Raw genomic sequence first — 25,232 nt, forward strand, 5'->3', positions numbered from 1 at the left:
AAGTGGTTCTTACAGATGCGTCCAACCTGGGTTGGGGAGCGCTGCACGAGGGCATGCCTGCATCCGGCCTCTGGTCGAGCACGGAGCAGAGCTTACATATCAACTGTCTGGAGATGAAAGCAGTTGGGTTGGCCCTGAAGGCATTTCTGTCGAACCTCAGAGGTCACTACGTCTTAGTCCGCACAGACAATACGTCAGTGGTGGCCTACATGAATCGCCAGGGGGGCATCAGGTCAGGGAACCTGCATGCGATGGCGAGAGACCTCCTCTATATGGGCACAAACCAACCTGAGCTCTCTGAGAGCAGCGCATATCCCGGGCGTCCAGAATGTGGGCGCGAATATGCTTTCATGGGACAACACTCCCCTCGGCGAGTGGTCCCTGAACCCACAGACGGTCAGTCTAATATGGAAGGTGTTTGGCGAGGCCGAAATCGACCTTTTCGCCTCGAGAATCAACACCCACTGCAAATTGTTCTTCTCAAAGAACAGGGACGCGCTGGCCCATGTCTGGCCCAACCGTCCCTTTTATGCCTCCCCCCCCCCCCCCCGTCTCGATGATTCCACAAGTCATCAAACGGGTCAGAGAGAGCGGGTGCCCAGTCCTTCTGGTGGCCCCTCTCTGGAAAATCAGATCGTGGTTCCCGGAACTAGTTCAGTTATCGGACACAATCCCATGGCCTGTCCCACTGAGGAAAGACCTCCTCACACAGGTGAACGGGACATTGTGGCATCCGAGACCCGATTTATGGGCCCTTCATGTTTGGCCCCTCAACGGGTACCCAAGGACCTTCCTGAGAAGGTTTTAAGCACTATATCTGAAGCCAGGGCCCCGTCGACTCGGCGCCTGTATGCTTCAAAATGGTCAGGTTTTTCCAGCTGGTGCTCGAAAAATCAGGCTGACCCAGAGTCATGTGTGATATCAGTGGTTCGCTCATTCTTACAGGAGCTGCTGGACGCGGGTTGCTCCCCGTCCACGCTCAAAGTGTATGTGGCAGCCATAGCAGCACATCATGTTCTGACGGCTGGCCAGTCACTGGGAAGAAACGACCTGGTCGTAAGATTCCTGAAAGGTGCGAGAAGAATAAACCCCTCCAGGCCTCCGTCTGTGCCGCCTCTGGACCTCTCCACGGTCCTGGGGGCTCTGAAAGGTCCGCCTTTCGAACCGCTCCAATCGGTTGATCTAAAAACCCTCTCGCTGAAGACCGCTCTCCTTATGGCGTTGGCATCTATCAAACGAGTGGGAGATCTGCAGGCGCTCTCTGTGAGCCCTGCATGTTTGGAGTTGGGTCCAGATGACTCCAGAGTCATCCTCAAGCCCAGACATGGTTACGTTCCTAAAGTGCTCTCAACACTGTTCAGAGCACAGGTGGTGACATTATCAGCCCTCCCTCCTTCTGCAGAGGATGGAGAGGTTAATCTTCTCTGCCCTGTCTGAGCGCTGAGAATCTATCGGGAGCTTTCTGCGTCTTTTAGACAATCAGAACAGCTTTTTGTCTGCTTTGGTGGTAGATCCAAGGGGGATCCAGTCACTAAGCAAAGACTGTCTAGATGGATAGTGGATGCTATTTCTATGGCTTATACCGCAGCGGGTCAAGTTTGCCCTATAGGTATCAAGGCCCATACGACCAGAGGTATGTCTCGTCATGGGCTTGGTCATCTGGCATTCCCATTAGTGATATTTGTGATGCGGCCGGCTGGTCCTCGCCTTCCACATTTATGAGTTTCTATAATAGGGAAGTGCCTTCCCTGCAGGCGAAGGTGCTTTCGGTATGATTAAGACCCGTCGGTGGCTGGTCTTGTCATATATTACTGTGCACTATCACATTCACATATATATATAAAACCCGCTGCTGGCTGGTTGTATTCATGCATAAACCCGCTGTTGCCGGTTATATTTACATATATATAAAACCCGCTTTGGCCGGTTATATGACATATATAAAACCCGCTTTTGCCGGTTATATTCCATACATATATAAAACCTGCTTTGGCCGGTTATAATTTCATATATAAACCCACTTGACTGGTTATATGTTCATATACCAATAACCCCGACAGTGTCTGGGTTCATTGGTGTAATATGTTGGGTTATTTCTAACTGATGTGTACTATTTTAGACCTGACGGTGTTCGGTCTATTTATACATAATTATGCGGTTATGGCTTGTTCTGTATGCTCAGGGGCCTGAGTTGCAGTGGCAGCCAGTTACTCAGTGCGGCGTTTTGCATGGCGTCCCCACTGCGTATAGCTACGCAATACGAAGTGACCGTTCGAAAGGGAACTACTCGGTTACTCACGTAACCTCAGTTCCCTGAGTTAGGGAACGAGTATTGCGTAGCCAGCCGCACTATAGTAACATGGCAAGTTGTCGCTTCAGTCGTTAAACCTGCTATAATGGCGAATTCGGGGACTATTATAGACTGAGGTCACGCCCCCTTGGCGGGCTCTGACGTGTATGACGCAGAGTGATCTCATTGGTTGCACGTCAGAGGCGCCTGCGCCATTGGATGTGCAGTTGCCGCAGCGCAGCCTATGAGCGAGCCAGACGCTCATGTTCTAGCTGTGCAGCTGCAAATGCGCTTTACATAAAGGCTTCAGTAAATCGAGGAAAAGGAGTTTCCCCACTGCGTATAGCTACGCAATACTCGTTCCCTAACTCAGGGAACTGAGGTTACGTGAGTAACCGAATAGATACCATTGATTAATAACCTCATGGTTCCATTATGGCTAAAATGAACAGGAATTTTTCTTCCGAAACCGGACTTTTTCGAAAATTATTATTGACACATCAACCAATAGGGCTGCAGGATGAGTAGCTCCCACCCAATTGAAATGTAGAGTGTGTGATTAATGTGTTATGAGGGTGGAGTTATGCTAATGAGCAAGGAGAGTGAATATAAAAGTGATTGAGAGTAGCATGTTTTTTTTGTTAGCGCTTTGGGGTGTTTCTTTGGGAGGTCTTGCATGTTGCTCCCTCTGGTGGTCTGTAGGAGAAGCACCCCTGCGCCCACTGGCCCTGCCTCTGTCAGAACTGTTCTCCCTGCACACACAGAATCCTTCACCTCCACGTTGCGCACGGACGGGTCAGGCGCCGATTCGGGCCAGTCGGGCAGCTCCTGGTATCCGCCGGCTTTAGCGTTCAGCAGATGAGATAGTGATCCCAGCTGGAAGTGATCTCTGTCTGCAAAGACACGAAGTAAAATCACAAATGAGATCTCTTTAATGTCTCAATTGTCTCCTGCTCCTCAGATTTTTCTTATGAGGGTTCACAGAGATTCAAAAGAGATCTCAAAATGTCTCAAACTGTGCTGAGATTACCTTCAAATCTTAAACGTAAATTTATGTGAAATCGGTAAAACACGATTTCACATTTCTAACTTTAGCTAGTGTTTAATGTTGCTGTTTGAGCATGAACAACATCTGCAAAGTTACAGCGTTCAAGGCAAAGGGAGATATTTGTTTTTAAAAAATTAAATTTCTAAGGACTACAGCAAACAGCCAGTTTTGGACTATACGACATTCCATGGGATATGCTGACGTCAGCATATCCCATTATTTACATGAACCCCTCCTCCGAGAATACTTAATAAGTGAGGCGAGCCCATTTTATATTGCTGTTTTGGAGATGAGTTGTCGCAATGCCGTCGAAACGTTGCTGTTATTTTCATCGGGATTGCAGGTCCGCTTTGTTCAGCCTTCCTAGGGATGAGGGAGTTAGGGATCAATTGTTAAAATTTATTTTTAACTCTGTCCCTCATAATTATGACCCAAATCTCGCTCTCTGTGCTGCACACGGAGGAAAGCTTCCACAATCTTCGCGAGCTCAATGCAGGATTCACACATCGGCTTGTCCTGAAAGATGGAGCAGTTCCAACTTTAAGAACTACTGGTTTTCTGTCAATACGTTAATATAGGAGCCTATTATGATAATGCTGTAAATACAAATGTGCAAAGGAAGAAGCTTTAAATAAATATTTTTAACGTGCATGAATAAATCCAAACACCCCGTGATAGATTTAAGTTTCCCTTTCGATCCGTGACCGATAGAGAAGCGTTTTGGCGGGAGGGATTTAAATCTTTAAAAATGTCTGGGATAAGTAAATCTAAAGAGTGGATGCACACCATCAGAAAGGATATTTCCCCAGACTGGATTTAGCATCAGGAAAACCATGATCGCACTTCTGCAGGCCAGTTGGTTTTCCTCTGGACATTCTAAAACGCTTAACATGAAAAAAGCTTTTAAAACGCTAGGGCACTTTTACATGGCTTAATTAATGTATAGTAGGCTACCTCATTAAGAAACCATACAATGTGCAGATAAGCAAATGGACCCAGAATATGAACGCAACGTGTTCCTCCTATAGAAAGTCACGTAAAGTATTTTCTTTATAATAACGGTTTTCAATGGGAGGAAAATTAGCGTTTGATTAAACGCGTTGCGTTCATATTCTGGGCTCATCTGCTTTTCTGTAGGCTATACAGTATGCTTTATTAATAAGGTGTGTATAGAATTTGATCTTTTAATATAACTGTCTTAGGACATTAAGCCGTTAAACGTTTTTCATGTTAAGCGTTTTAGAATGTATTTTATCCGTGCACACAATTTGAAAAGACTCAAACGGACACAGAGACACAGACAGAGTGAAAGACTAGATTTTTTTTCTCTCTCGATCAGGTAGGGTACAAGTGATTTCAAAACATTTCAGCCGGTTCTAATTTGATTTTTGGATGCTGTGAACATTATTGTTGTTTCTGCAGTTAAAAGGACAAGGTTGACCATTCTGGCTATACTTTTGATATTTTAATAATATTTTTATTTATTTTTTATTTATTGATCACTCAGGGTAATCTAATTTAACTATTTGTGGCTTGTGTTTTGAATATATGTTCCCCTGCACTTCAGGCACCTTGCACACATTTGTTCTGCATCTTGGGACTTGATTCAGAGTTATTTCGTTTTTTTTTTTTGAAAGGTATATTCTGTTCTAATTTAATTCTGTACATTAATTGTTGATTATTTTTCGGTGCATAGATGTTGCGCTCTGTAGGTACTTAGAGCCTGCTCGCACAGGCAATTTAGCCGATTTAATTTGATTTGCATGTGAAATGCAAATCCTGTCTGCAGTGTGGCCTTTCTGCAGTTATTTATGTTATTTCTTAGTTGTATTGATCCAAAATGTTTTTCTACATTTTTTTCTATATCTTTGTGTAATGCTCTGTACATCGCGGCTTTAAAATGTTAAAGCCCCGCCCCCTCCCCAACCCCACACACACGATTCGACTATTAGTCGACTATAGGGAAGACTTTACGATTCTGATTCGACTCTGAAAATCCTTAGTCGGGGCACCCCTATGGCATACAGTCAGAAACGATCACTATAGATCCGCAGTCTTTACTCCAAAAAATCCTTTTTAGGACTGTAGTATAATTTGTTAGAACGATTATATGAAATTCTTGTTTATGAAGCTTATTTTTTTGTAATTTTATAATAATTAGTACAATTAAATAACAGCGTATCTAAAAAGTAATGAGTTCAACAAAAAACAAACCTTTCTGAAACGTCGTTTAACAGCCGTTCTTGAACAGGTTCTGCTCGATCATCTTCACTAACGTTTCCCCGGGTCGGATTGGTTTTATTGACGCCATTGTTTATAATACACCAAAGCACAAAGTACCGGTAAAGGTAAGGGGCGTGGCGTTTCCGGAAAACGTGCACTAGACGGTTAGCGAATCACAACACACTGGGCCAGCTAACCAATCTGAGCCCATTGCGTAGTTTTGAGGGACTGGCTTCATAGAACCCGGAAACCATCAGAGCGTTTTTACAAGGAGGGACAAATTAGTGTAGAATAGGTAAAGGTAAAATATATGAAAAATAATGAAATTTTTAAAAAACGAAGCATGAACAAAGTGCACCCCACAAACAGAATCAAGCCTTCGGAAAAATGCGTTTTACCACCCCTTTAATATGAACTCAAATATCTACCTCTTTCAACTCTTTATGCAGTCATTTTAGGAGAAACATCTGAGACAAACTTGATACTAAACAATGAAATATGGGTTAGGCAATACCTTTAAATGGAGACTCCAGGACAGGGGCGGGCTTGAGCGCAAGAAAAAGCTTCTTGGCGTATTTGCTGAGAGCGCCGCTCTTATCGGTGGGAACAATTAGTTGGCGGATGAAGCGGGCACGATCTCTGATGTCATAGTTTTGATCATATTTCGCCAGGTTCAATACATACTGCGTCAACAGTTTAGTCTGAAAGACGGGAAAAAAAGGAAAAGAGCAAAGGAAAATGTATTTTGTCTCAAGAGTTTCATGCCTGACAGGCAATGTTACATGTGTGTGTCTAAATGATATGACATGCAGACAGAAATTGTCTCGCTTGATTAAACAATGACTCCTGTTGTGTCTCTCCAGCTTTCATCCAGACTAATGCTCTGATGCAGGGTTATTATAGTGTACTGAAACCATAGATACACATTTCCGTTACTTGAAATAAAATAAACATATACTTGAAATAAAATAAAATATTTTAAAATACTTAAACTTATTTTATTTCAGACATTTTCAAAAGCAAATTTCCAGTGGAAACCATCCCGCCCACTCAAAAATATAAACACTTACCATAGAGAATCAGGGAAAGAGAAAAACCTGTTTTGTATGAAGGATTGATGATGCATTGAACAAAAAAAAGTTACATAGTTTACCTTTAAGCGAGTGTCCTGCACATTAACTGTACATTTAAAATGTATAATTTAGAACATTAATTAAAAAAACTACCTGGAACACTGAAAAAAATCATTTCTTTCGCTTTCTAACACACTTTACCATGAGATACAAAGAATAAAATCCTTCAGTATTTTTTTGTGCATTGTTGTGAGACTCCATATCCAATCTATGCTTTAGAGAATAAAAAAATCCATAATATTTTACATAAAATACACATTTTTGTCATGTCCCCATGTTTCACTCAGCCCTATAATGTCCTGTGCACCACCACATAATTTCAGTTCGTTTCAGGGGTTTCCATAAAGCTAAAGCTCAAACTATCTTCAAACATCATTTTGGAAAACACTGCCAAACATCGGTTATCTGGATGTCTTAAACGGACTTTTCATGAATTTTTGATGTGAAAACTTCAAATTTTAATGCCTTTGATTAATGTTACTGCCAATTTATTTTCTTGTTTACTTGCACTTATGAGTTTCGTTATGTTGCATAATGCAAGTTAGCTTGCTTACTGCTAATGTGTGTTGCATTATTTATCCTAGCATGTTAAAAACAGCAGTAAACAGTATGCAAGCAAGCATGCATATAGTCAGGGTTATTAAACGAAAAAAAAAACGATTAATTTTTTTTTAATTGAAATAAAACTGAAATAAAATAAAATCTAAATATTGGATAAACTAGATGCCTTGAAAACTAACTGAAATAAGGTTAAGCTGAAGAAACACTAAAATTATAGAATGGACATAAAATCTTAATCTAAATGTTATAAATATATTAAAAATTAATAAAAACAAATGTATAAAAAAATATATATATATATATATATATATATATATATATATATATATTAAATTTACTAATTTAAATTAAAAAATGATATAAAAATTCAGGTTATTCAAAAAATGATTTTTTATACAGTGTTTCTTCGTTCACCTGTTTTGAGTTAGTAAGATACAGTTTGGCAGCCAAATTGATAATCTGCAGCTTGACGATGTCCTCCTCATTGGTGAAAGTTTTGGCCATCTTTCTCAGGACGTCGGGGGAGATTTTGGGGACGTGCTCGCAGTACTCTCCGATCAGCCACAGGATGCTCGCCCGGGCCATCGGCACCTGAACCACAGGCACATTATCAGGACTCTGGAGACAATCTGAAATGTGAAAAGTTTGCAGTTCGTATCAGAACGCTACCTGGATGCTGTCGATGAGTTTGGCCATGTGTTTGATGATGTCGCTGTGCTGTTCAGGCTGCATCTGTAGAAGCTTTTTGATCACCACAACTGATTCAGCCACAACCAGCTCTGAAAACACACAAACACCAATGTTATACAAAACACACACTAAATATTACTCCACATTATCAGACGGACATCTTTGGCCAGTGCATTGCGTCTCTCTGTTTTTTACATGTGATGGACCAATTTCAAGTGTATTTATTGTAACATTTGTATGTCAGAGGCTCATATTTTTCTTATTTTGCATGATAAGAACCTCTTCTGACACAAGAGCTAATAACTTTTTATGTCAGCTTGAACGGCGCTCACTTTATGGATAATTAATGATAGCCTGGGCATTAAACACAGTTCGGTTGCATTGCGTCTAGCTGTTAGCGTTGTGTGCAAACACACTCTCACCGTCTCTGTTGGACAGCAGCTGTACGAGGCCGTTCAGACAGGTGTCTCTAACCTCACCAATGTTTGTAGCACAGCGACCAATGGCCTGAATGCTGGCCGCCACAAAATCCTTATCCATGCTCTTAATATACGTCTACAATACAAAAAGAGAAATACATCATTATCCCTATTCATATACTGGAATAAACACAAGCAGAGAAATATACTGTTATCTACAATCGTAATATTACGGGTGATTGACAAAATAACATAGACATGAACTTTTTTTTTATTCAACATGAAGATTTTAGGTTAAAATGTATCTGTGTATAAGGAAATGTATTTTGAGATACTATGGTTCACCATTTCTTTTTCTTTTATTCATCCACCTTTTAGTTTGCAGTTTTAGTTTAGTTCACTTAAGTAATCATGTGGGTGTGACAAAGTGCAAATATTTTATGTTCTGTAGTCTCTAAAAAGAATCTTAAACTGCAAACATTGTGCAATATTCATATTTAAGTTTTAAGGAATTTCATATAGTACATTTAATATTAGTTTAAAAAAGTACACTCAAGCTTGGGGTCAGTAAGATATTTTTTTTAAAGAAGCAAATTGTTTTTTTTCAGCAAGGATGCATTCAATTGATCAAAAGTGACAGTAAACACATTCATCATGATATGAAAGATATTAATTTCAAATAAATGCTGTTCTTTTGTCACAGTTTCCACAAAAATATGAAGCAGCACAACTTTTCAACAGTGATTATAATCAGAAATGCTTCTTGAGCAGCAAATCAACATATTAGAATGATTTCTGAAGGATCATGTGACACTGAAGACTGGAGTAATGATGCTGAAAATTCAGCTTTAAATCACATGAATAAATTACATTTTAAAATATATTCAAATAGAAAAGAGTTATTTTAAATTGTAATAATATTTCACAATATTAATGTTTGATCTAATAAATGCAGAGCGTGAGCATAAGACATTTAAAGATACCTGAAATTCCCTCAGGATAGTGGAGATGTTCGTCTCATTAGCCAAATTAGTCAAAACCTCCAGCTGTGTTAATAAGAGAAGATAAAATCATCAGTCCAGCTTTAAAACACCCAAAATATCTGACGCAACATTCTTTAGTGAAATAATGTCATGACATAATATCTCCGCATAGAGTTTCTCATTAAAACTAACGCTTTTCAAAGTCAGATGTGCTTCAGTTGCGCATGTCTGTGTCTGTTCACCTTGAGAATCTTGATCTGTGTGGGGTCTGTGGAGCGGATATAAAAACTCTTCAGGTACGGCTCAAACATTCCCTAAAAGACAAACACACAGCATATTCAAACACCACATCATTCATCTAAATGCTTGCATACCTTACATTTTTTTAATACTGATCGAATTTTTATATTCTATTATGCCTTTACAAAAATATTTTTTTAAATCTGAAATCTTTAAAGGACGAACCATTGAATGTATAAAAAGCACCACATGAGGGTCTTCAGTTAAAATATTTCAACCATATTAAAGCCTTTTCATATGATTTGCACCAACGTTCATCAATGTATTGAACAATATGGAGTAAATCATCCAGCTTGAGGCTTCAGATCAAATGTTGTAAGATGATCCACCAAGTTCAAATAATTTAAACTTTGACACTAGTTGCTGACCAGTCCAACGCACATCTAAATGGTTAATGTGTACGACACGATGTCAAAGGCGTATCATGACTTTCAGAAAATACATACATACTCATCATATTATGTAAATTAATGGTAAAAATGCCCTTCAGTGACTCAACGTGATGCATGTCCTTTACAGTGTCATGTGAATCACTCACCCGTCTCTTGATGGACATCGTAGCGACGTTTTGAAGCACGACGTACTGCACTTCACTACAGAGACACAAAGCACACGGCAACATCAGTGACTAAACAACATGAAGAGGTTTATAATTCAAAACCTTCATGTGTATTTGAGAGGGACAATTCTATTCCAAAAAGAGGCAAATTGGAGTGATGCATGTGAATGATGGATGATGTTTACTGTCTGAGCGTCTCTCTATCTGCAGCTAATGCCAAATTCTGCAGATGACCGTACCTTACATGGTCAAACAGGAAGCGTGGGTCTCAGAGCTGGTGTGAGTGTGTTTATGTTTCATTAGTAAGTGATTGATTACTCACCTGTGGCTGCGCATTAACCTGACCAAAGCCTTGGCAATGACACCCACCTCTGCTTTGGGAGCCAAATGGAAGTACAGCTGAGCTACTGCCATCACCACCTATAGAGACACAGACAGAGAGAGAGAGAGAGAGAGAGAGAGAGAGAGAGAGAGAGAGAGAGAGAGAGAGAGAGAGAGAGAGAGATTTATTATGGTAACGGCTGAATGAACATCATTTTTCCGTTTAGAGGTCATGTGTGAAAAGGTCTCATTGTCACAATGCTGGTAAATCAGCTTCATCTTCACTTTGTCAAATTAAGGAGACTGTAAGAAACGTTAAAAAACGGATGCTACTTTATGCGCACAAGTGTTTCAAAAGTATTAAAAGCTAAACTAATAATTGAGAAAACCTGACAATAAACTAAAAACCATTTTAATAATTTAGAAACAAATTAAAATAAAATAAAAAACGAACTTATTAATAATAAAAACTAACAGGATAATAATAATAGTTGAGAAATGGCACTGAACTAAAATACACTTGCATGACTCCAACACATTAAAAATATTTTCCAAAGCAACTAAGTAAAAAATCTGAAAAAAAAGAGTTTAAGTTTCAGATTTTGATACACATTAATTTTTTTATTATGTATACAAGTGGATTTTAAAATCAAGAAAAATATCTGTTATAAACAAGGTTGTGTACCAGTCAGAACTGAATTTACAATGCCCCATAAATTCCAAAAAAATTCCGGAATTTTAATTACATTTAAATTGAGGTGGAAACCAGAACACAGAATTGTAATTGAAATTTGAACTTTTTGAAGTTTTGACGGCATTGGAAATGAATGGGAGACGAATTTCATCTAGTGGAAGCATTTGGTACTGCGCCCAAACTAAATCTTACTGAAAGCTCATTTTATGAGATATCAACCTCAAATTTGAAGCACAACTTGTTTAGATGTATGGCTTTAATTTTCTTACAGTTTTAGAGTAAAACATAATTTGGAAAATATGTATTTCATATAAAAAGTTTTAAATAGTATTTTTTGCACATTTTTTCATAATAATAAACTTAAACTTTTATAACTTTAAGTTTTTATTTTTTTTAAACTTTTTTCACTTCAGCAGGTCTATGCTCAAAATGTGATTAACAGGTAATAAATGGATCATAACTATTCCATAAATATAATTTAGTACCATAAAATTCCCATAAAAATACAAAATATTAAATAAATTAAAAATCGAACTAAAATAAAGTACATTCATTTCATTTAAATAGAAATTCTGTCATTTTTGACTGCCAAGCGAGCTTAAATTGAAAATTTTGCCTAAATAACAATTTAAATGTTAGACAAATTATTAAATAAATAATTCTGTTTCTTAAACAATATTCCAGGAGGGAGAAGTGTGTGTGACTCACGGCAGCATTGCGGCTCTGCAGCAGAGGTTTGGTGTTCCTCAGTAAGAGTCTGTGATCCGGGTCCATCACGTACGGCTTCCTCTTCGGCAGAGCGGCCGCCTCGGCTTTCTTATCTTCATCCTCTTCATCATCATCAGAGGCGTAGAACGCCCTCTCGCCACTCTCCTCTAACAGAGACTCCTGCGTATATACACACATGTTGATATGTAACTATAAGGTATTAAGTGGATTATTATTGTCTTAAATTGTCTTGATATCTATCTATAACAGAGCATTATATCTATCCTTTTTTCTCTCCATAACATTACCAGAAAAATTTAGCACAAAATTATATTACATTACATTAATCTATCACTATATATATATGTATATCTTGCTGTCCTTTTTCTCTCTTGTGCATGTGAGTGTGTACTGTATATATTTTATTGGTTTCTTCCTTTGTATAAACTACTATGTCATGTGTTTATGTGTGTATGTGTGGTTTTAAGAAGAAAAGAGACATTGTCCAGGGAAAGAAGTGTATAAGTCCTCCTCAGACACACACACACACACACACACACACACACACAAACACACACAGATACGTGATACTCACATTGACGTTGGGGTTGAGGAACTGCGTCCTGGCGTAGCGCGTGAGCATGTTGATGATGACCACCTGACCCCACTCCTCCACGTCAATCAACAGGTTACACAGCTTACGGTAGTTCTTATGGATCAGATCGATGCGGTCCGGACACACTTCCTCAAACGCCATCACCACACTGCCCGCTACCAGCTACACACACACACAGCATGTGTAAGATCACATTAGAAGTGATGATTGTATGTCAGGGCTGTCCTGAAATGATTCTGTCACTCACTGTGGTTTTATCAGCCAGCAGCTTCTCGATGACTTCAATAAGCTGATCCTTCTGTTCTGGGTCTAGACTGAATGTAGGAGAGAGAAAATGACCCTCAGCTGCGTGAATTAGTTTCTTTTTATTACTTTTATTGAATACTGAACATTTAAAGTAGTCAAAACTACAAGCTAACATATTTAACTATAACACCAGAAAACTTAATAGATACAGCTCTTGATTGTGATTGGTCAATTGCATTTGTGTGGTCAAATAGTTTTCTTATATCATTCCAGCTTTCTAAATAAAATTATTTCAATCCAAATTAATATTTAATGTTCATTTATTTATTTATTTGCTAGTGGGATATTTAAGGCTCTTGATCACACTCTCGAAACCGATTATACATTATGTTTTAGATGCTTAACTGCAGTCAAGATTAATAAACAAACGTATATAAATAAATATAATAATATAATAAATTTAATAGAATGATAGAATATAATAAGGTATATATATATATATATATATATATTATATAATATAAAAATTCATTTTATATAATAAATATGATTTTATAAGGGAGACATTTTTTTATTAAAGAAATTAACACTTTTATTCAGCATAAAATCGATCAAAATGAATTAAAAGTAATTTTCAAAATTGTTTTCATCAAACAATTTTGAAAAAAGTATCATGCTTCTCATAAAAACATGAAGCAGTTCAACAGTATTCAACATTGATAATAATAAGAAATGTTTCTTGAGCAGCAAATCAGCATATTAGAATGATTACAATGAAAATGTAGCTTTGATCACATAAATAAATTAGATTTTACATATAATAATCAAATAGAAAACAGTTATTTTTAACTGTAAAAAATAATTCACATTTTAACTGTTATTATTACTGTATTTTTAATCAAATATATGCAGCCTTGGTGAGCAGAAGAGACTTGTTTCAAAAATATGTAAAAATGAACCAACCCCAAGCTTTTGAATGGCAGTGTAATTGAACTGAAAGCAGTATTAGCTCAATGAACGGTTAGTTACTTCCTAACGGTGATTGGCAGGTGAATTGTGTTGTTAAGACAAGACGCTTGTTTTCTTGTACCTGTGTAGTTTGGGTATGGCATGAGCTGCGGTCTTGCGGACGTATGGAGACATGTCAGACGCCGCCTCTTTGATGGCTAACATCATGATGGGCACGATGATGGTCACTCTGATGCTGGACAGCACACGCAAAGCGCTCGCACGGATCAGCTGGTTGGGGTCCTGAATCAGGGGTTACAATGAAAATATTTCGATTTATTGAGAACTAATGCTTCAATGTGACTTCACACACCAGAATATATATATATATATATATATATATATATATATATATATATATATATATATATATATATATATATATAAATTTAGTTAGATGCAAACAGCATGTAGGGTCTGTCGTATCAAAACAACTTTATTATGTAATACTACTACATACTCAGAACATGAGTATGTAGCATGCTTGTTAATTGAAATAAATCTGAAATCAAATAAAATAGAAATATTATATCCAAAACTCCCAGAAAGTAAGAAATGTTGCCTTGGCAGTTGAAGTTGAAGCACTTAATTAACTGGACGTAAATAAAAACTAAAACTGAAGTAAAAACAAATGAAATCTAAATAGTAGATCTGATCAAAAAATAAACAAATGACTAAAAATGTAACTAAAATTGAAAATGAAAACTGAAAATATAAACATAAAAGCTAATTCAAAATATTAGTAAAAACTATAATAGTAAATAAATAATACTAAAATAACACTGGTACCAACTTGATCAACTTGATCATGGGGTTTATTTTGCAATAAACTATTGAAAAACTAATAAACAAACATAAATATAAAGGTTTTAATATATAAAAATATTAAATATTTACATTTATATATTTTATCATAGAATTTAAAATGTACTTCTTTTATATTTTTACATAACTGAATTTAATTATGTTCTTGATATTATGATCAGAGAAGATCATGGGGTTTTGTACGTTTTAGACCCTGAATAATGTTTTTGTGTGTGTTTTAGGACCTTCAGTCCTCTCTGGAAGGTGGAAATGGACAACAGAGCGAGATCCTGCTGTTCTTCAGCGTAGCGCACAAGATACACATACACCAGCTTCTTCACCTGAGAGAGAAAACACACATACACTGATCTCTGAGCTCTGATGTGGTGTTTCATGTGTTTTTGTGACTCAGCACTTGAGCTCAGAGTGACTCATGAGCAGAACCACATTGCCATGGCATATTAACACAAGATTAAAGTTTAATAATACCCAGAAAAGCTGATATCCTGTAAGCTCTGAGCCACTTCCTGACTCACTCACCTCGATGTTCTTACAGGCCACGTTCTTCACCACTGCAGGGAAGAGATCGGACGCGTTCTTCCCCCGGGCGATCATCTGTCGGACAGCACACACAAACAGGGCAATATTTAGATGTGGAAATGGTTTGATTGAGTTCACCAACAATTCTTTATAAATGTCTTTACTGTCAATTTAATTGATCAATTAACTGCAGGGAAGAGAAAACCTTTGGACACTTAAAGGGACAGTTCACCTAAAAAACAAATGATGAAAGAATTTCAATTTTTGGGTGAAATATCCCTTGAACTTACTTTAATTTGTGAGTTTTTTTTAAAAGAAATCACAAGATAGATAGATAGATAGATAGATAGATAGATAGATAGATAGATAGATAGATAGATAGATAGATAGATAGATAGATAGATAGATAGATAGATAGATAGATAGATCAAAAGAAGTTCAAAAGAACAGAATTTATTTGAAATAGAAATATATTGTGTTAAAAAAGGCTTACTAAACCGAAACTTTTGAACGGTAGTGTATGCAAAAAAAAGTCTCCTTATAAAAAAGAAAATCATATATATTTCTTATATAAATAATATAAAAATACATTTATATTTTATAAACATATTACTTTCACCTAATCTAATTTATTTATGCGACCAGATCAGATCAGAAACCATAAGGATAGCATTACACTACAATACAGAAAGTATAATAAAACACCAATTAACGAAAATGAACAGTGACTTTCAAGCACTATTTATGAGAAAGAGGGCAATTTTGTTATGATGATACTGCTCGCATTTGTTTGCAACTAGACAAGAACACGTTTTTTATAACATGTACTGATGGATTATTCACAGTAAAAAGCAAAAAATAAATAGGGTCAAATTTGACTTGAATCATTTGCGTTCGGAGCGATCCCGAAGGAATCATCTACACCTGCTGCCGCTGCCACCTGTGCTCTGTGGAAACAGTATCGGGTGGCTGTTCATGGCTCCCGAGCTCTGAGTGATAAATATTTCAGTCCTGATCTAATCCTACACAATAGACAGACACTAAAACCGCTCATGAATATTAAACGCATTACGCATTTCTGTCCCGTTTCCAAAGCGCTGCTGAAATCCCTCGTCTCGCTACAGAACCAGACCTGATGCAACACTTACAAAGGAGCGAGAGTCAAGACTTCACCAAACACACAGCGGCATTTACTGCCCACGATTACAGCCTTCTGTCTATTTACTCAGTCATATAATTACAGACATGATTACATATATCTCTTCCTGAAATGCTAAACAATCAGGTTTTTTTTTTTAATCTGACTTAGTTTCCCATGTATATGACAGTTTTCTGGTTCTGTTCTGTTTCATCATTACAGCTGAAAAAACTAAATCTGATGTCTCAGAAGGGATGCTGGGACTTTATTGCCAATTATGCCACATTTTACAGTCCAGCTGTGCATCAAACAACATTGGTGCATGAGACAGTGAAATTTATAGAATTGCATTGTGGGACACATTACCCAGCACACGGCGCTCTGTTTTATATGGGAGCTATAGTTTCCGCCACTGAATGAAACATTTCAAAAGATAACTGCAATTTCTTTTTTCAGAATTGCATGGTATAAAGTTGCAATTGCGATTTATGAAGTCCAATGATGAGGGGGAAACAAGGCTGACTTTCTTCTCAGAATTATATCTCACAATTTGGATTTTATAACTCACAATTCTGAGAGAAAATGTAAAAAAAAAATTAGAATTGTGAGATAAGAATTGTCTTATTTTATTCCGAAGACTTTTTTTCATTTAGTAGCGGAAACAAACTTCCATAAAATTAAGTGATTTTAAAACTAGAAAAAAATATCTCCCAATGGGGGTGGGAAAAATAAAACCTAATTCAAAGGGAAAACAAGTTTATTTTTCTCACCCCCTTGACAGACATTTTTTTTCTTGTTTTAAGCAAAAACTTAATTTTGATTTTTTTTTTTTTTTAATAAGATTTGAGATTTTATATCTCAAATAAATGTATCTTGGTTAAGAATGTTTAGATATTTGTATTGGAAAACAAGACAAAAAAACAGTAGTAAAATAAAGTTTTGAAGTGTGTGTGTTTTTCTCACCGCTACGATGCGTTTCATGGCCTCCAGCTTCAGGGAGTCTTTATTACTGTCCAGCATCTCCTTCAGGTCATCATGTCTGAAGATGGAAAACAAAAAAGACAGAGGCTTTATCAACTGTTCTGGTTCTCTATCATTTACAAATCTCTGAAAGGTGTCCATTACAAGAGGAACTCAAGAATCATTCAGACTAATTTCTGCTCTTTAAGAGCCCTGCGGACATTCACGAGTTCAGAAGAACAAACCAGAGCAAATGAAATCACACCGTCCATCAAAGGAGAACCAGAATAGACAACACACCCACAAAAATACCCTCAACAGCATGATTTGACTTTCATAAGCCATATGTAGCCACGAAAGAAATAGCTATTCTTTCTCAAATAGATCTCTGTTGTTTCTCCTCAACATTAATAGCAGTACATTTGTGGCTTTTGCTCTCTCTCGAGTCATAAAAACTCGTCTCCTCTACAAAAAAAAGTCTTAAACTGTGATACCAAAAGTTACCAAAGTCTGCCATCAAAAGTCAGTGATCTCAGAATTAAGTCAATTTCCTTTAAATTTATTTCAAAACCAAATGATCTTAGCTGAACCATCCACATTTATTTTATATCACTATACCCTTGCTGTATGTCAACATCTGCCTCTTTTATGACTCTCTTTATTTTCCTAAAAAAATACAGGAGAAACATCTGATAAAAATTGATACTCAATTATAAATGAGATCTCCATTAAATCTTCTTTGAAAGAGGAACTTCTGAGCAATAATCTCCTCTGAGAAAGATCCTTTCAAGTAAGTTCACTCAGTGGCCATCTTGGTTCCACCCACAGGCAGCCATTTTCTACTCACGCAAGTACAGTTTTATATTGATTGAGAGGAGAAAGACTAAAATATCCATAAAAGTTTGCCAAGCTTATGTATATATAACAATTGCCAATGAAATCTTACAAAATCAATTAAGTAGTATTGTAGCACCCCAGCATAGAAGTGCAAACAGCTTTGATTGGTTGTTCATGTAGCAAAGCATTATGGGTATGTACTGTTTTGCTCTTACCCTCTTGCAGGAGTTTAAAGCAATTACTGTAATTTCCCTTAAGGTTTTAAAGATTTAAATTTTATAAAAAGGAAAGCCTAAAAACTCTCAAAATTATTTGCAATACAGATTAACTCACCTTAAGATTATCATTTGCAATAATTAAAGTAATTTTTTATTCAATTGAATTTGATTATATGAAATTTGTATCTCAAAGTATAATAAAATTAGCTTCTTTAGCTTAATTCAGGTTAAAACGTTGCTTTTTCGGCTAGAATAAGTCATAAAGACCAAGGAATGCGAATATCCTTTCCCTTTACAAGTAGCCTACTGTCTGCTAGCGTTAGCAATCAGCTAATTCTATATATATATATATAAATGCATGTTTGTTTTAAAGAAGAATTTTTAAGAAGTTTAATAAACGTCAACAACAATCTGCCAAATTTACGACAAAATTTAAGCTTTTCCAGTGTATATTTCAAAAAAAAGTTTCCTTGTCAGCATATCTCATTTGACAGGGTGCAGTATAATAAAATTAGCTTCTTTAGCTTAATTCAGGTTAAAACGTTGCTTTTTCGGCTAGAATAAGTCATAAAGACCAAGGAATGCGAATATCCTTTCCCTTTACAAGTAGCCTACTGTCTGCTAGCGTTAGCAATCAGCTAATTCTGGTTTGATGATGTGACTTTGTTTGTGCCAATACTAATGGCTTATTTTCCACTCACAAAGGATAAGGTGTCGATTTATTCACTTTAAAATTGTCTTCCTTGTTTTTACCCATAGTACAAGCAATCAAGTGTGATTTTGCCAGGCTGTGGCTTAAACTAAAAGCTACTAGCTATTTACAAAAAAGGGAGCACACCTTCAAAATGTCCCTGTTTCACAATATACATGAACACAAAAAATGAAACATGCCTTTTCAAAGGGTCTTTAAAGATTAAAGATGAATTTAATTATTTGTTAATCTAAACTGACTTCATGTTCTCATTAGTTGATGTCTGTGTCTCCAAACAGTGCCACAATAATTATTAAAGCAGATAATCTTCCAGACGTCTGGGAAAACCTATTAATATTAGCTCAAATGAGCAAAAATATAAATATTGAACACTCTTTGCATGTAACTAAATGTAAGAGATCCTGTATTTCTACTACAAATGAGTCAAGAGTGTGTAACGAACGAAACTGTGTATTTACATGCATCACATTATTGTGCGGTGGGCCCTTTAAGAGACTGATCATGTCATTCATGACGTGCGTTATGTGTCATGATGTTGTTGAGTTGTGAGTGTGAGATGAGAACCACAGTAGAGGATAAGCGTGCTCTACCTTCTTGCTATACTTTTGTTTTCTTACTTCATCTTGTGACGCTAAGAAAGTGTGAACCCTCATGTATGAGGATAGCGTTGCCTATGTACCTGCCATTAAATGTGTGTAATACAGTCTTTTCGCCTTTAAGCTCTTTCTTCCATTGCTTTCACGAGAGTTATCCTGGTCAGAGCGTTACAAGGGGTCAGGAAAGATCACTTCATTAAGTAGCTACACATCAGTCACATGATGAGCCAAACTCATTCTGATTGGCCAAAGTTTAGCGGTGACATTAAGTCCCATATCTGATCATGGATCTGTCAACTGGTCAATCCAACAACACAGATGAGTCCGTCTGACATCCTGTGTGCGGGAAGTATAAGCCCATAACCCCTTTGTCCATAGTAACTATAGCATAGATATAGCAAAGTCAAAGTAGAGACGTTGGCTTGACTTTTTTGTCTTTCACTCTGTTTTGAACTCATTTACACGTGGGTGTCAGAGATAAGTTCTGGGAGACCTGAGATGAACGAGTCTCTCGTTCTTGTTCTCGTTCTCTCTCTCTCTCTCTCTCTTTCTCTCTTTCTCTCTCTCTCTCTCTCTCACCATTAATCACACTGGCTTGGTTTAAATCAACAGACGGACATCTGTTCACACATATAGACACATTCACTCATAGACCAAATGAATGAACACATCTAGTATCGAATCCAGTTATATGCACAGTCTTGGCTCAACTATGCTCAGATTCAAAGAGAACTATATGTGTTTTTAATAAATGATGCTTATTCTGTGATAATGATGATTCTTGATGATCATAATATTCATAAACAGCGATATATAGCTGTCAGATTTATAAATGAGGACTGCCTGATGGCCCGCGGCCAGCGTAAACATCATACGGGACAGTTGACGCAATTGTCAGTTGCTCAATCGGGCCAGTAATGCATCACAAAAGTTTATTATTTGCATGTGTTTTTAAACCTTGCCAATTTAAATATTCAAGCGCAGGAAGAAGACGTGAAAGAGAACTCGATTCAATCGTGTGAGAAGTGCCCAGAAAGCTGCTTCTTAGACAGTGTGCGAATGCTGAACTGAGCTCTCTTTCATGTCTTCTTGCGCTTGAACGGACATATTCACACAAAATGACATCAAAAAATGCCGGTCTCCTGGAGTTTCCTACAAAACATAATCTATTATATCTTAAGTGTAACAGTATATTGGATCCGTTCAGCTCTTAAAGTCTGTGTTTTTAATGCTAATCAATCAACAAAGGACAAAGAATAAATCACTCACTGCCCTTGACTGAATAACTTTTGTAACTGTAATAAGAATTTATCTATATCTAGTTTATACAGCATAGTTTAGACTATGCAGTTCTATTTTACATTTGATTATTCATTTTCTCTACCTGAAAAGGGTCAAATATGGACAAACCCAACCGTTGGGTTAATTTTTTAAGTTGCATTTTTAATCCAACATTTGGGTTTGTCCATGTTTGACCCAAAATTGGGTTAAAACAACCCAGCATTTTTTGGAGTGTATTAGACTTACCTGAAAAACACAAAAAGCAGTGTTTGTTTTATTTGTATGTTTGTTCTACTGACAGTTTACTTGTCTTTAATGATATTTGTGAATTTATATGAGTTAGGCAAGTCGTTTTGTTGTCACAACCTTATTTATTGAGGTTATGGGTCAAAAACAATGAAGACAATTTATTATTTATTATTTAGGCCTATTTTATTTATTTATTACTTTTTTGTGGTGGGGCTAATGAAAATTTGGGAACCGTTACCCTGACCGGGGCCAGTAGATAAAGAGCGTTAAAGTTTTGTTGCTTTTAAGTTTTGGGAGTCGGTCATCATTTTATTTTATTTTATTTAAAGAAATGAATTAATACTTTTATTTAATATGTATTAAATTGATCAAAAGTGGCAGTAAAAACATAATGTTACAAAAGATCTTAAATAAATGCTATTCTTTTGAACTTTCTAATTCTTTGAATATTTCACAATATTACAGTTTTTACAGTATTTGTGATCAAATACGTGCAGCCTTGGTTGTAATTCTGTAGTAGCCTATAGTCAAATTCCAAATTGGTTACATACTCATGTAGTACTGTAATTTACAAAGTAACTTGTGAACAGTGGTGTAGTCTACGTGATACGCAGGTATACGCCGTATACCCACTAGAAAATGTCAAGGATTTCCGTATGCCCACTAGAAAATGTCAAAGATCTCCGTATACCCACTTTAAAAAGCGTGAGGATGCATAACAACATCGTTTTGTGAAAGAACTTTCATTCATAAATTCACCCCCCCGTGACGTCTGTGTTTGCGCAGCGACACGGATCGAATCGCGGAATCCAGCAACAAATGTAATTTAGCCTACTGTAAAGTGGAACGTCACGCAATTTGGCCATTTTTTATGAATAAATCAAAAGTAATGATACAATGAATCAAATCTCGATATGTACTACTATGAATATTAAAGCTCAAAAAGACTGCTATTGAAATAAACTCTGAATGTTCTGCGTGTTTCTCTGAATGAGCGCTCAATGTGTGCTCTCCTACACACTGACGCGGGCGTGACACTCGTGGTGTTTTCAGCGTCTATGAGGAGGACATGAACACATTTGAACTTCATTGCAGAGCTTTTATGAGAGTCACTTCACAAGAATTTTACCATTTCATTGGATAAAACTATCGTCATTCATTCGTATCATATACACACTCACAAACTTTAAAGTCTTCATGACAACCTGTCAAAATCAAAGTTTTGTATAACTTGAAGAAAATATAACAGAAATATATTACTATTGCACAGTAGATTAAACTTCAAGTAGGCCTAATAATAATAATAATAGTTTATTAAAACACAGAAGCTCAAATGGCTTTAATTTACAACCCACCAAAATAAAAGTTTGTAGAGATAAATAAAGTAACTCGAGGGAATTATGAAACAAATTGCATAGTAAGATGTACTTTTTAAAATAATAATAATCAAATCTATTAAAACATAATTTTAAAGGAATATCACACAAGTTTTTAAAAAGTAAATTTTTATTTGTGCTTATAATGTTTAAGTCTTTTAATTGTCAGCTGATAAAACCTGTGCTTCAGGGACCATATTCATATAACATCTAAGGCTAAATGTAGCTCTTTACTGGCTGAGTTAGATGTTGAGTAGCACTAAACAGTAGAAAATGGGTGGCGGCGGCGGCGGCGGGCGGGCGGGCATTTAGGCGGGGGGGGGGGGGGGGTTGGGCTGGTACATCACAGTATACTCACTACAAAAAACTAGACTACACCACTGCTTGTGAACTGCCAAACATTATCAATATCTACAGTGATGCAACACTGGGTGTCATCATAGATCAGAACCTTGATGAATGAAAACATGTCAAGCATTATGACACGCCTAATCATGTCACCGTGGTTTCCGAAAGAACCAATCAGAGCGAGCGTGTTTCCTCTAAAGCTGTGGCTTGAACACATTACGAGCTGGCCGAGATAACACAATTCGCTAATTAAAAACATTCCCCGGGTGTCTATCACGCACCCGTCGCTGGAATTAAACGACTATGATATCTCACAACACACCCAGGTCCCGCTCTCTGGTTTCCACAGCAACAAAGAGAGCAATAAACTCCAGAGAATAGATTTTATGCCAGAGTCTCCCACCCAACACAACTATCTATCGCTGTGTTTCTTGATTAAAGAGTCCCTCGGCGGCTTTCATTAGCTGGAAGGGGTCTGCAGAGATTCACACCACCGTATACACACTGTCAAATATTAGTGTATCATGTCAGTGTGTGTGTGTGTGTGTGTGTGTGTGTGTGTGTGTGTGTGTGTGTGTGTGTGTGTGTGTGTGTGTGTGTGTGTGTGTGTGTGTGTGTGTGTGTGTGTGTGTGTGTGTGTGTGTGTGTGTGTGTGTTTGAAAGTAAGGGTGGTATTTCTTTCCACTTATCAGAGTGTGAGTGTGTGTGGATGCACTCTGTCAGCTTCGGTTCCCTCACACACAAACACACACACATACACACGGTGAGTCGTGATCAGAAGATGAACATGGGCTTGGTGAATCAGCAGACATGCTACAATCAAATACATCATCTCAACATTACACCAGATTATCATATGTCATATTCCAGAGCATTGAGCAGAAACTGAATGCATTGTATTTCATTTTGGATAATAAATACAGTGTCATACATTACAGGAGAGCGACGGGAAGTCTCCGAATATGAACTGGTGCATGAGAGGGAATGCAAACCTGTAATCACTTTCCCTCCTGACCTGCAGTGCCTGAGCTTCAATGCTTTGATTTACATACTCAAGCTTTTAGCAAATTAATTAGTCCTGACGATAGATCTGACGCTGGGTATATTTACAACAATGGAAAACTGGCAAGCCCAAAACACACTCTAACCTTTAGAATGAAATAACTTAACTTTTTTTAATTAATTAATTAATTAATTGAAAACACACACACACACACACACACACACACACACACACACACACACACGCGCACACACACACACACACACACACACACACACACACACACACACACACACAAAAACTATTTACAATACAAAATGTTTCAATGTTACAATTTTTTTTTTTTACAAAATGCATAAAGCTTGCATAGCTAATATAAGGTATATGCTGTTAAGTTAAATAAACCGATTTTCAAAAAAAAATTTTTTATATATGTTATAATATTAAAGCACTGTAAACTGCTTTGAAACTATATGTATTGTACAAAGTTCTATACAAACAAACAAACAAACAAACTTGAATAGATTTTTTTTTTAAATATTATATACAGTATATATACATCAGCTTGATGCTTGAAGTTAACATTTTAGGATAGTTAACATAGTTAGGATAATTAAAAAATGAATGAATTCAAATGAATTGTTGTTGATGTATAAAGTTACAGTAGCTATGTGAATAATAAAACATCTGGTTTAGTGTACAGACACTAAAACTCGAGCATCTCCTAAAGCAAGAACATCTTCAATATGTTCAACAGCATAAAGCACTAGAAATGCATTGTCCCAGCATTCACATCTGCCTTTTGTATGAGAGGAACATTTAACTAATGTAAATGCAAAGCCATTTTTAGCATAATGTAATGACCATACATAATTAAATATATAAGATCCCAGCAGAGAATCTGATTTGCAATATATATCTCATCTCCTTCTTCATGCATGAGACACTTTGAGCTCCATATTATTAAAGTTATTCATAATTCAACACTCCACAGGGTTTCTCTCTCTTTTACTTTGAAGAGCACAGACACAATCTCTGATACTCTTTAGAGTCTCTGCCAACAGTTCTGGATCTCGACGAGAGTCTTCTCTGACTCGGGTGTTACTGTACGAGCGTGTGCACAAGTGACTCTTACACCAACTAAAGCTAGAAAACAAACCCTCTGCTCAAGAAGTATAACCACGTGTGGAGAAGATCCAGTAGGGAAGAAAATCACTAATTGTTTCTCAGAGAAAGCAAGTTTCAGAAGAGATTTCAATAATGTTTAAAACTGTGCTCAAATGTCAATCAAAAGTCAGGGATCTTAGAGATATGAACTTAGACCACATGATATGATATATATTTACAATTTTAAGTATTTACTTATATAAT

General features: G+C 36.8%; 1 protein-coding gene across 9 annotated transcripts in view; it reads right to left on the reverse strand.

Annotated features, from left to right (window-relative positions):
• Positions 1 to 25,232, reverse strand: part of ap3b2 (adaptor related protein complex 3 subunit beta 2) — a 54,498-nt gene that overhangs the window by 20,916 nt on the left and 8,350 nt on the right. For all 9 annotated transcript variants that reach the window (XM_077210166.1, XM_077210165.1, XM_077210163.1 and 6 more), the window contains exons 2-17: positions 17,245 to 17,320; positions 15,144 to 15,218; positions 14,849 to 14,944; positions 13,882 to 14,042; positions 12,793 to 12,859; positions 12,525 to 12,707; positions 11,930 to 12,109; positions 10,529 to 10,626; positions 10,186 to 10,240; positions 9,590 to 9,661; positions 9,348 to 9,410; positions 8,368 to 8,500; positions 7,925 to 8,034; positions 7,670 to 7,846; positions 6,076 to 6,262; positions 3,065 to 3,183 (exon numbers count right to left, since the gene is read on the reverse strand). In XM_077210166.1, coding sequence (XP_077066281.1) covers positions 3,065 to 3,183; positions 6,076 to 6,262; positions 7,670 to 7,846; positions 7,925 to 8,034; positions 8,368 to 8,500; positions 9,348 to 9,410; positions 9,590 to 9,661; positions 10,186 to 10,240; positions 10,529 to 10,626; positions 11,930 to 12,109; positions 12,525 to 12,707; positions 12,793 to 12,859; positions 13,882 to 14,042; positions 14,849 to 14,944; positions 15,144 to 15,218; positions 17,245 to 17,320 — 1,852 coding nt within the window. The remainder of the gene's footprint in view (positions 1 to 3,064; positions 3,184 to 6,075; positions 6,263 to 7,669; positions 7,847 to 7,924; positions 8,035 to 8,367; positions 8,501 to 9,347; positions 9,411 to 9,589; positions 9,662 to 10,185; positions 10,241 to 10,528; positions 10,627 to 11,929; positions 12,110 to 12,524; positions 12,708 to 12,792; positions 12,860 to 13,881; positions 14,043 to 14,848; positions 14,945 to 15,143; positions 15,219 to 17,244; positions 17,321 to 25,232) is intronic.

Source organism: Siphateles boraxobius, unplaced genomic scaffold (assembly GCF_051911475.1).
Source record: "Siphateles boraxobius isolate OS27281-9 unplaced genomic scaffold, OSU_SipBor_1 65, whole genome shotgun sequence".
Taxonomy (NCBI): Eukaryota; Metazoa; Chordata; class Actinopteri; order Cypriniformes; family Leuciscidae; genus Siphateles; species Siphateles boraxobius.